Here is a 13,086-nt window from a genome sequence, read left to right as displayed (position 1 = left end):
CTGCTGAGCACCAAACACGTAGTGCACACACATACCTCTCACTTGGCAGTGAGAGAAAGCCAGACAGTAACAACAAGAACACCACAGAGCAGCACTGTCTCAAAAAAATGGAGAGGAAAAAACCCCAAACTTCTACAGAATGGAGATGATAAAGGAAAATGATGGGAGCTGCTTTCCTTTTGGACACCAATGATGCATTCTTTTGCTGTAATGGAATACTCACTTGCTCTCAAGAGATGAAAGCCTGACGAAAGTTGCTTCACACATGAAAACATGAAAGTTTTGCCTGGAAACTACAAACTTGGCTCTACCTCAGCATTAGTTAAATCTCCCCAGCAGCACAAACAATTTTTTTGTGATCCCTTACAAGTTTAATCACTGAATAAATCCAAACCTTACCTAAACCACTGGATGTTTGTATGTGGCATGGACTCCAAAATGTAGTCCCATCTGGAAGCCCACTTAATATTGTTCTTTTCCTACAAAGGAATTAAAGAGCAATTAATAGAAGCAAGTACAAGGTTGCTGCAGTGTGAGGGGGAATAAACACATCAAATGCCTTCCACAAACCTCCTATTCTGCATTAACATTTAAGTCTGGTATCAATCATGGATGTTAGGCCTCCCTCTCGTGTAATTTCATCTCTTGAGCATCTCAAAGATCACCTTGTTTATTGAAATCTTCCATCCATACCTTCAACTGAGGCTTCACTTAGCCTCCTCTCTTTGTGATTTGGCATGTAGCTGCCTGCAGCTCCCAAAGGCACGCAGAACAACAATCATGCCACAAACAACAATCATGCCACGACTGCAAGACACTCCCAGCACAGCACACCAATCTTGACAGCTCAGCTTTGTTAAACACACTCTTCAATCAACATTTCTAGCTTTCCCTGGAATTATTCTCTCATCATCTTGAATGTATTTCACACAGGCCTCCTCACCTCCCCTTCCATAATGCTGTCTAGATACAGACTGTTTTCCACTCTGATTCTTTGCTGGCAACTTTCATTTCCACATACCCCTGTGAAGCTTTTAAGAACTAAGTCAGAAACTTCCACCTTCAAAGACGCTTCCATTCTCCTGCTTCTCTTCCTCTAAATACTTCATGCAAGAGCTAGAAAATCATCACTTGTTTCTCACCCCCCAAGCCTTGTCCTCTACAGCTCATCTCATAGGATGCACTCCTGCTGTCCTGCAGCAAATTCTATCACCTGACTTGTGAATAGAAGAAACCAGGTCGGAAGAGACCTTTGAGATCACCGAGTCCAACCTATCATCCAACACCATCTAATCAACTAAGCCATGGCACCAAGCACCCCATCCAGTCTCATCCTAAACACCTCCAGTGATGGTGACTCCACCACCTCCCTGGGCAGCACATTCCTGACTGATACTATGATTCCAATGGCCAATCACTCTTTCTGTGAAGAATTTCTTCCTAACATCCAGCCTAAACCTTCCCTGTCATAGCTTGAGACTGTGTCCTCTTGTTCTGGTGCTGGGTGCCTGGGAGAAGAGACCAACCCCTACCTGGCTACAACCTCCCTTCAGGGAGTTGGAGAGAGCAAGAAGGTCTCCCCTGAGCCTCCTCTTCTCCAGGCTAAGCAACCCCAGCTTCCTCAGCCTCTCCTCACAGGGCTTATAGTCCTCATAGGACTGGCACAAAGTTCTGCTGAACTTCATTTAATCACCAGGTGATAAGTTAGTCTCCAGCTTAGACTTTGTAAGTTCTGACTCACATTCTGGAAGAAGAACACAGAACAATGAAGGACTGCACCTACACAAGGAGGCTGAAATTGCCCTTTATCAGCCCAATCAGTAGTTGCAGCAGTTCATAGCTAGCTGGGGCAGTTTCAGAAGGGTGTTCTAAAGTTTGCTACTAAAGTAACACACTGCTCACATGTTTGCATTTCTGTGCACTTGTGTACTAAACATTAGAGGCAGGATCGTGTACACAGAGCCAAATACCTTGCTCCTGTCAGAATCAAAGAGGGGTAGGGGTTAGAAGGCATCTCTGAAGATCAAGTCCAACCCCTGTGCAAAAGCAGGGTCACCCAGAACAGGTCACACATGAAAGCATGCAGGCACATTTTGAGTGTCTCCAGAGGATTCTACAGCCTCTTTGGGCAGCCTGCTCCAGGGCTCCAACACCCTTGAAGTCAAAAGGTTTTTCCTTACATACAAGTGAAGCCCCCTGTGTTCTAGTTTTGCCCATTGTCTTTTGTCCTATCACTGGGCATCACTGAAGAGCCCAGCCCCACCTCCTCCTGACCTCCACCCTTTAGTTACTGATTAGCATTGAGAAGATTCCCTCTCAGGCTGCTCCTCTCCAGGCTAAACAGCCCCACATCTCAGCCTCTACTCCTAAGAGAGATGCTCCAACGCCCTCAGCATCTTCATGGCCCTCCATTAGACTCTTTCCAATAACTCACTCTGTCTCTCAAAATGGGGAGTCCAGAACTGGACACAATACTCCAGATATGTCCTTACCAGAGCAGAGGGGAAGGAGACCCTCCCTCGAGCTGCTGGCCACACTCTTCTTATAGCACCCCAGAATGCCACTGGTCCACTTGGCCCCAAGGCACGTTGTGGGCTCATGGTGAACTTCTTGCCCACCAGCACTCCCAGCTCCTTCTCCACAGAGCTGCTTTCCAGCAGGTCACCCCTCACCTGTACTGCTCCAGGGGGTTATTCCTCCCTAGGTGCAGAACCTTACACTTGCCCTTCTTGAACTCCATGAGGTTCACCTCTGGCCAGCTCTTCAGCCTGCCCAGGTCTCCCTTGAAAGGCAGCACAACCTGACTGGATGGCAGCCACTCCTCCCAGTTTTGGGTTATCAGCACACTTGTTGAGAGTGCACTGCAACTTCATCTAGGATGAAGGATGATACTGAACAAGGCTGTCAATGAATTGAATCAGATATGACAGTTTTCTCACCAGAAGTCTGCTGCCATGTTAGGGAGGACCATAAGCCAGTTACCCAGTTGACTGATTTCTGCATTCAGGCTTGACTGAAACTCAAGTTCTATTTAAAAAGGCTTTTCACTGATAAATACTCTTTTTTTAAGTAATTTTGAAACTACTGCTGAAAGCACACTGGGTATTTACTTCAAATGAAGCAGCTTTGCAGTGCCTGGCCATTGAGATACGCCGAGCACCACCTGCTGGAAGCATCCCAACCCCACAGGGCAGCTGCTCCCTTGTTCTGCAGTGCAGAGCAGGAGAGGAGTTTGGAGTCCCAGCACCCAGCAGGTCACATGAATAACCACTCAAAGCTGCAATCCTGAGCTGCAATTCATCATCAGGATTCAAACACAATGTTAATTTTACTACATGAATGAGCCTCCTGTCTATTAAGAGAGTCTAAGGAGGACTGGGTGTCTCAAGGGAAAAGGAACAGGATATAGAGCCTTGCACCTCAAGGTCATTGGTTCAAATCAACTTCAATTTGGTAGAGTGAAAGCTCTTACCATATGACAGCTGCTCAACTGCCTATACAATTGGTGGTCTCAAGCCTGTGAGACTGGGGTCTTACATCAGGAAAACAATTGTGCTTTTGGAACAGAGTGAAACCAAGGTACAAGGGTCTGAAGTTAGCTTGCATCAAATCATTCTCACTCCCATACAAGGCTTCCTTATCCATACTGGGGTAAAGACCCTCATTTCCTCCTGTTTAAGCAGTAACAGGCTGAATAAAGCATTAGAGTATCAGCAAACATTGGAGTATAAACGCTGAAAGATTAATGGCCACCCACTCAGAAAGCAGCTAGTGAATAAAAGCAATGCAAAACGAGACAAACCCTGCAATTTCACTACAAAACCACAACTGTACAATATGCTGAAGTCATTGTTTAACACAAAAGCATCTCCAAATAGAATATAAACATTTCTTCCAGCTGAGACTCAGTACCCTGACTGAACTCTAAAAACAAAGCATTACCTCAAGGAAGACAACTCTCACAGCTGCTCAGTCTATTACCTTTCCAGTAGTAATTAACCAATGCAACAAAAGGTCTTTGCTTATGCATTCCAAGTGTCACTTAAACTACAGCACTGTTACTTCTGTGATTCTGTACTGAAGTAGTAACAGGTTTGGGGAAAAACTACTTCAGCAAGAGCATCCTTATGGAATTTATATTTCTTTAACCCAGTTTATGGCTATTAGCAAATTATCCACTAGTTTTGACTTCATTCTTCTGAGAAGTGACCCATTCATGCCACAGATTCAATACTTACCTCAAATGTCACAGAATAGGTGTAGATCAAATTCAGCTTATTGGTGAATTCTCCAGGAATCTCCATGGGTGGACCTTCACAGCTTAAGTTGTTCTCATCTGTATGTTTGTAGCTAAGGTGGGGGTGGAAAAAAACCCACAATAAAGCAGTTCAATAAAACTGCTAAATAAAACTGTTCTACAGGCTGAATTTTCACTAACTCTTTTCTGAAGCAGTTAAAACAAGTTTTATTAAGAAACAAAAACACCCACAAAAGGCCAAAACAAACCCAAAAGCCACCAAACCAGGAGAGCTGTAGATATCACTTAATGCTGGACTAGATGAACCTCGAGGTCCTTTCCAACCTGGTGTTCTATGAATCACTTTGTGCCAACTTCTCTGAAAACCTGCCCTTTCTTTGTTTTTTTCTTTTTTGCTGTTTGTTCTTCTGCCAACAGAGGTCAGAGGTCTTCAAATATGTTTTTTAGTAAGACTTGTGTTTGTAGCTAAAGATACCAGAAAAATAAAACCATGTATAGAATGAGGTATCAGTATTCAAAACTCCTCTAAGTGCCTTGAAGCCATGCCAGAACTGAATACTAGTTCTCACTTGTAGCAAAAGAAAACACTCCCCAGAAAGTATCCTAGGGATTTGGATTTTGGACACCATCCTGCATTCAGTTAGTATCTGTTCACATTTCTAGGCAGCTGAGAGCATTATAGGCAAAGTTGTTGGCTAAGCCTGTGGGAGACGAGAAGACTGCACACTTCCAAAGGTCATTACCCTGCTCACTTTTCTGCCATGATCAGAATGAGGTCCTAACCTAAAAGTCTCTTTGATTATCCAAGCTGTGAAGTCTGGAGATTTTGACTTGGTAGGACAGTATTTTTTAACACACAATTTCCCTTTTCTGCCAATATACCTCCTTCTCACAACAGACTGCCTTACTGGTGAGGGACTTCACCTCACAGTGTGCTTCTCAGTAAGGTAGGCAGAGAGCTTCTTAGCAGCCTCTCAGAGGTTCTCACCCTCCCTGAAGTTTCACAGGGAAGAGAGTGTTTATTTTATTCTGGGGGACTTGGGAGTGACTTTTAAAATTATTATTACTACTACTATTATTTCTTTTACACTGGGGCAACAGAAATGACTGTGGGAACCCCTCTATTTTCCACTTCTATACAAATGGTCTAATTTCACCCCTTGTCAGTCTCACATCCTCTGAAAGCACAGAACAACTCAGAGCAGTATTTTACATTCTGAAGTTCAAAAAAGCAAACCCTTCTCTGCAGTACTTTAAGCAACACTGCAGCTATAAAAGCACAAAGAACCCTTAAGATTTGCTTGAATCCACCTCCTGTGAACCTCCTCTGACACTGGAAAAACAGCTTCTCACTCACCCCCTCTTGGGCAAGATTTACCCAATTTTGATAAACAATTCCACCTTGTGCGCTGTTAGATGAAAAAAAACCCAAATCAAACCATAAGATAATAAAAGCTTTCATGAAAGACCTGTAGTGTTCCAACCACTGGTCCTCCCCCATTAAGAGAGCTTCAAGGTTGAAGCAAAGCCCCAAGCAAAAAGAGAACGACAAAATTGAGGTTATGTGCAACCTAACTGTGCCCTCTTGTGGTCTGCAACCATTAAAGGACAAATTCTCACATGAAAAAATAAAGAGGGTTGGTAAAAACCTTATTGCCATCATCTCAGAGCAGATGTAAATGGAAGGAAGTGTAATTCACTGGAAACACACTATGCCATTGCAACAGAAAAAAAACCCACAAGTCATCTACCATGTGCCTGTGTGACTTGAGAGACTGTGGTAGCACAATTTAAGAACACACTTGATCTCTGTAGAGAAGAGGAATGAGTTTAGCTATAAAAAGCAACTCACTTGGAAATTTTCTAAGTGGACTGCAGTTTTCAAACACAGGTAAGTTTGAACTGTGCATGAACAAACTGATAAAGTGATCACTTAGGTCTGCTTCTGTGGCATCTCCTTTCTGGTCAATGCAGAAGCAAAGCAGCTAATGCTTCAGAAAATAAATTCATCTTCTTAGGGAATTATCCATTGTTTCTGCTGTTCTGAATAGCAATATTAACTTGATGTTCAACCTACACCTCAGCATCCAAAGCAACAGAGGACACCTGTAACAAATGCTGCACATCCAAAGCAGATTTGGGAGGCAATACAGCAATGGTTAGGGGACATGGGAAACTGTTACTCAGCAAAAGTATGTTTCCCAGTCTCTGCAAATATTTAGAAGAAAGTAATGTGCACCTAGACGGCATCAATAAAAACCATGAGAAAGCTTTTATTGTTTGTGTCAGGTTCTAAGAGTCTCCATAAGCAGCTTTTCTACCAGGAGAGACTTTGGGGAATGTTTTAAAAGCAAAGTTAAACGACACTGACAGTTGCAGAACTGCTCTTTGTAAACACAGTTCCAACCATGAACCACAGAATAGCAGGGGTTGGAAGGGACCTTTGGAGGTATCTAGCCCAACCCCTCTGCTAAAGCAAGATCACCTAGATCAGGTTGCCTAGGATCATGTCCAGAGAGGTTTGGAATATCTCCAGAGAAGGAGACTCCACAACCTCTCTGGGCAGCCTGCTCTAGCAGCCTCAAAGTAAAGAAGTATTCCTTCCTGTTCAGATATACCTGATGAACTACCAAACCAAAAGCTTTATCAGAATACAGAACAATCAGTTCCTCAGAACTTACTGACACCAAGTAACTTTTCTAAGTTTGCAGTACTGTTAGAACTCTCTAATACTAGAACTTGGTTCTTTAATGCACAATTACCTTTGAGGTCTCAGTCTTGCCATTACCAGTCTTGCACCAGGCCAGTTTTCATCCTTCCCACTATGGTACATGATTGTTATGTCAACGTGGTTGAAGAGGTAGAAAGTATTCTTCTTGTTAAACTCTGACTACAAAATATCATCAAAAGATTAAGAAACTTCTCCAACAGGAGAGGGCGCAGCAGTCAAGAACTTTTAAGTGAGACTATGGTGTAGTGAAGGAGCAAGAAGGAAGGGCAAATACTTCAACCTTCATTAAACATACCTGCATAAAATACTTATGCCTTTTTCTACATATTGGATTATATTACAGAACTATAACCCCACATAATAAAGCATCACATCTATCTTCCTAGGAAAATTTAAATGTATTTGACACCATTCTTCTGCTGGCCACAAAAAGCTGCCAAAGAAAAGTTCCACGATGTATTTATTCAAGGTAGAAGTAATTCAGTCAGCATTTCTTCCACCCCACACCAGCCCTCCTCGTAGACAAGCCAGTTACAAAGCTTACAAACCAGATTTTGCTTAAAAAAAACCCACACCACAACAAAACTACTCACCTTCAGTAGCTATTGTGCCTTGTCATCCCTAACCTTTCAGGATTTGGAATTGCAAAACACTATATAAAGCTCACATGATACCAGCTGAATTGGATTTTCTTTTCTCCTTCAACACTATCATTGGTTAAAAACCTTTAATTTGAATTAGGGGACCATGAGGAGATTGCTAGTTGGGTTTCCAAGTGAAAAAAAAATATATATCCCCTTTATTTATTGTCTACTATTTTCCAACTGCCGTAAAACTTCCATCTCTTACCCACTCCCAGCAAGATCTGAAGGTGTCTTGCACTGAATTTCTCTTCTTTGACTGATCAAGAAGCCCATCAGGAGAAGACTACAACCACACTTTTGTCATACTATAATCCCATCTTTGGGTACCTGTTTCCTCCATTTCCAAAGTAGCAGTTGAGGTGACAATGCAGCTCATCAGCTGCACAAACAGGAGGAGGAACTGTGGCTCTGTCACTGCGGCTCTGTCACTGCATGGTAACAAGCCCTTTCCTACCCTCATTTTTAGAGGGATAATTATGTCTGCTAGAATAGGTATTTGGGTAGACTGCTAACGGGATGACATTCCCCAACTCAGCCCAGAGATTAGAGTCATATCCATGGTGCCACATTCCTAATTGACCACATAACAATCATCCCTCTAGAGCTATGCCATGCACCAGAATTCAAGGACTAAAATCCACTGAGTATCAGACAAGCTCCACAGGCAGAGCACCCACAAGTTGCACAGCACAAGCTCCCTAAGCACTTGCTAGGAAACTCAATCATGGATGTCTATGCATGAAAGCCTCCCTGGAAGAAAACCTAACCTCTTCGTCCAAACTGCAGTTACAACATTTGTTTGTGTAGCAGATAACTTCCAACACAAGACACGCCAGAATCAATGTAACATAAAACCAACTTCACATCTAAAGTAATGAAAGTCGAGCATGTAACTGGAACAGGTTATTCACAGACCATTTCCAACAGTCTAGGGTGCAACCAAGCTGGAAAGTGACTGTAGACAGAGTAAAGTGAAGGAGCATGATAAAGCATCACCTCCAGAAGCATGAGAACTGCACTGCATGCAAGCAGTGAGCTATGTGGCCGAGCAGTCATAGCAGAGAGCTCTCTCCTCACTGAGAGGAGTGTGATGCCTCACTCTAGGAGAAAGAAAGCTCCATCACTGTACTAGTTCACTGTGGAACTCCCAGGACGACTGACACATTTCAAACTGTTGTCAGTATCATTCTTCCCCTGTCACAGCTGTGTTTGTCATCTTCCAGCCATCTGGGAAAAACCCTGACACATTTAACTTGTAAACTGTGCTAGACATAACTTTCGCAACTAGAACACAGGACTCATTCCCAGGTCTTTGCTAGAAAGCTTCCATCTGAACTGACAGAAGGTCTTGCATGCAGATAGGACACAGAAAGAATGAACAGGCACATGGATACACATGAAATTTCAGAACAAAACTCCATTTTCAAGGCTTTTGGACAATATAGCTGCTCTGGAGCTTTATCTGTGTTGGCCAAAAGAGCTACATGAACATTTTATGTTGACAATCCTACCAGTGAGATACTGCATGCAGCAGCGTTGTTCTTGATCAATATCAATATTCTGAGCATTAAGCATGTTTGCAGAGGTATCTGCTCCTTCTCAGCAAAGAAAAGCTTAAGAACATAACAGTGTTAATGAAATTACATCTGCTGTGCTGACCAAAAGACAACAAAGTTCCACCACTTACATTTATCACACAAGCATCTTTAACTCTACCATCTGGAGTAACAAAACATCCTATTGGAAATCCTGGGTTACAGTATTTTTGTCCATCTTCCACATCATAGCACCAGGTTACAGGCATGTTATCAATAATCCTGGACAGAAATCAAAGAACACCTCCTCAGAAAAGGATGCCTCTTATTTCACACTGACATTTAACATTCAGCTGATGCACAGAGGATTCAGCAGTGCCCACAATACACACCGAGCAGAGGACAACTATCACACAGAAAGAAGAAAGCAACCACTTGGAACATAGATAATGTAAAAAAGCAGCCCCTAACAACATCAAGGGCATATCTGAGCTTACCAGTGATGCTGATAATTCAGCTGCATCCCTTTCTTTAAAAAGGCCAGTTTGCTTTTATCAGCACTGTTTGCTGGGTCATAGGATCTTGTACAAACCTTCTTGCATGTTTCCTGCTTTTTAAAAGTGAACTGGTGAAAAAAAGAACACAGAAAGAGTCATTTCAGTTTTGCTTCCAAAAGAAACATTTCAGCCACTTAGGGTCTTCCCCCCACCCCCCAAGTAAAGTTGATTCTCTTGAGCTACTTCACTTCCTTGCTATACAAGTTTCCAAAGCCAGACTGAAGGAGATGGGGCTGTTCAGTCTGGAGAAAAGAAGGTTCTGAGGTGACCTCATTGTGGCCTTCCAGTATCTGAAGGGGGCTATAGGAAGGCTGGGGAGGGACTGCTCAGGATCTCAGGTAGTGATAGGACTAGGGGGAATGGAATGAAGCTGGAGGTGGGGAGATTCAGGCTGGACATGAGGAGGAAGTTCTTCCCCATGAGAGTGGTGAAACCCTGGAATGGGTTGTCCAGGGAGGTGGTTGAGGCCCTGTCCCTGGAGGTGTTTAAGCCCAGGCTGGCTGAGGCTCTGGCCAGGCTGATCTAGATTGGGGTGTCCCTGCCCATGGCAGGGGGGTTGGAACTAGATGATCCTTGTGGTCCCTTCCAACCCTGACTGATACTATGACACTATGACAATTTCTCAGGCAACAGCTCAAACCTCACTGCCAAGATTAAGTATATCCAGCACCAGCAATACCCATTCACATTACTTAAAAATCTCAATAGCCCAGGAAAAAAACCCAAACAGACTACCTTCAGATAAAGCATCAGGGCTAAAATTGAAAAAACAAACAGTAAAAAAAGGTATTGATTTTTCATTCTACCAGTTTTGGTAATTTCATCATCTGCTAAACCAAACATTTTAACTACACCCCTTTGGAACACTTCATGTTAATTTTAGCCATGTTTCCCCACGATGACTAAAGTTATTAGGTAAAGCTGCCAAAAATGCAACAACTTGCACAAGAGCTAAGCTTCAAGTGCAGACACAACCTAACATGTGCCCAGATGTGTCTAGCCAACTTGTATTCTAAGCCAGTTAGTTAGGATTTACCTGTTAGTGAGCTACCAAAGAGAACTTTCAGTCAAACAGCACCCCTTTTCAAACAGCACCAAGGCTGAAGTGCTAACCAGTAACAGCACTTTTTAATCACTGCAGTATGCAACCATTCAAACAAGTAATTGTTGTAATACTTCATCTATTCAGGGGGTATCCAGCCCAAATGACCCATCACATTCCATATTTAAAAGCTTCTCGTGGCCAGCAGTAATAAGACTTAAAATTACATTAGCTCAGAGAGGCAAAGACATTTCTAGGAGCACTTTACACAAGGGAGAAGGCATCACCTCCTTAACAGCCCTAGGTCCCTAAAGACTGAGCAGCAGTAGACTCAAACTCTGCTGCTTCTTTTTCTCACAGGGATTTGGATTAGCTAGCAACTCTTCACACAAAAACATAGCCCACTTCTCAGTTTCACCAGCAAATCCCAGTCTGGAAACTGCCCTTGAACAGCAGAGAGCTTTTAAGCATTAAGAGCCAGAGTTTGATCTTTACTGCTATTAAGTTTTCCCAAGTTGATTATATACAGCTTTTCAGAGATGCTGCATTTGTTCATTGCTGAAGGAGGGCATGGAGCAGAAAAACATCACATACCTAATCCAATAAAATACTCTCATACATTTATTTTACCAAAGACTTCAAGTGAGATGCATCAACAATGCCAAATTTGCACTGAGGCCACAGATGTTAGGCATGTGCAAACAGGGAAGAGCTGGAAGTGAGCCCCAACCTTATTTCCCCTTCCTCCCCTCTAGAAGTTACCTAACAGTACCAACCAAGCTATGAAACAGTTCCTTAAATGCCAGTTTACAACCTCAAATATTACTAAAAAATAATAGTTTCAAATAGAATCCTAGAACAGTTTGGGTTGGAAAGGACCTTCAAAGGTCATCCAGTCCAGCCCCACTGCAGTGAGTGGGGACTTCCCCCACTAGACCAGGTTGCTCAGAGCCTTGTGGAGCTTGACCATGCATATCTCCAGGGATGGGGCCTCCACTACTTCCCTAAGCAACCTGTTCCAATGCCTCACCACACTCATGGGGCAGAACTTGTGCCTAACAATCAGTCTGAATCTACTCACACTCAGATGTTAAAGAACTGCTTAAGAGTTTCTGGACATCTCTATCACAGAGGAAGAGGCAAGAAGACTGATTACTGGCTCAGCTTCCTAACTTTCATCAGCCACACTAAAGATACCTTTGGTAACCTAAAAGGATTTTGCTTTTATTACATAAACCACTATAAAGCTTATATTTAAAAGAAATAAATTACACAGTTATCACATTTCCAACTATGTCTATGGATTACAGCCACCAGGATAACAGCTATCAAATTGAAACTGGGTCAACTTCAAAGGACAAAATAACCTTATATGGAGATGATGCTATTCTCTCCCCAAACAGCACTTGTCCAAGATTTTCTGATGGCCTTTTCTCTTCAGTATCTTGACAGAAGTCAAAACTGGGGAAAAAAAATGTGGAAAAGATCAGTTCTGATTTTTAATTGACACATAAATATAAGTACCAGCCTAAAACAGTTTTCTTATGTCTATAACAGGGCAGCTTTGACATTTCCTTTGGCCAGCTACCATGAGTAAAAATTCGAGTGCTTTGGTAAACACAATGTAGAAACAACTCCATTTTGATGTCAGTTTCAAAAGCAAAATAACCACAGCTGAAAAAACCTTAACAAAAAGAATGGTGATCAAGTCAAGCATCTTTTTCAAATGGCAATGGAAACAAGCAACAGTGTCTATAAGGAAAAAAGCAACAATGCCTCTTAGGGGAAAAAAAAAGAGATTATGCTACAGATTGTCCATTTCTCTTGCCAAAGTTGCAGGAAAAACAACTACATTTGTTTCTTAAAGGAGTCTTCACAAATAGACTCTAACATGAAACATGTTCCAAAGAAGGGAAGTGCTTTTAATATTAATGTGCCACACTGCCAAATGCCATTCACTAATTCTTTTCAACACCAACAGAGTTGGAAACAGCTGAATAGGGGCAAGAGAATGCAATCATTCTCGATTTTATTTCTGTTTTAAAATGGTTTGTAGCAAATTAACTGAGAAAAAATATGTTGAAATATTAAAACTCACTTATCTGTTCTTGGTAAGTGGTTCTAAATTCATTGACTTCTATAAAATTGAATGTAAATAGAGACACTGAGGGCTTTCCAACCTAGTCTCTTGGTTTGCCTGCACAGGATAAGACATGTTCTACCTGCAGTTTCTTTTCTCTGTGCCCAACAGCAAGACTGCAAATCATACTGTGTATGGTTGCTTTGTAGCAACTATCTGCAAAAGCAGGTAATAGTTTT

The 13,086-nt window shown here is 42.3% G+C and overlaps 1 protein-coding gene across 1 annotated transcript in view; it reads right to left on the bottom strand.

Moving 5' to 3' along the window:
- The window catches only part of LOC137447867 (transmembrane 9 superfamily member 2-like), a 40,953-nt gene that overhangs the window by 26,605 nt on the left and 1,262 nt on the right, over positions 1–13,086 (bottom strand). Inside the window, exons 3-8 of the mRNA XM_068151796.1 lie at positions 12,135–12,228; positions 9,666–9,793; positions 9,321–9,450; positions 7,021–7,148; positions 4,239–4,350; positions 400–479 (exon numbers count right to left, since the gene is read on the bottom strand). Of these exons, the coding sequence (XP_068007897.1) occupies positions 400–479; positions 4,239–4,350; positions 7,021–7,148; positions 9,321–9,450; positions 9,666–9,793; positions 12,135–12,228 (672 nt within the window). The remainder of the gene's footprint in view (positions 1–399; positions 480–4,238; positions 4,351–7,020; positions 7,149–9,320; positions 9,451–9,665; positions 9,794–12,134; positions 12,229–13,086) is intronic.

This window comes from Melanerpes formicivorus, unplaced genomic scaffold (genome assembly GCF_026170545.1).
Source record: "Melanerpes formicivorus ecotype bairdi unplaced genomic scaffold, bMelFor1.0.p_v2 SCAF_22, whole genome shotgun sequence".
NCBI lineage: Eukaryota > Metazoa > Chordata > Aves > Piciformes > Picidae > Melanerpes > Melanerpes formicivorus.
Note: the sequence above shows the minus strand (reverse complement) of the source record. Positions and strands in the feature narration are given on the sequence as shown.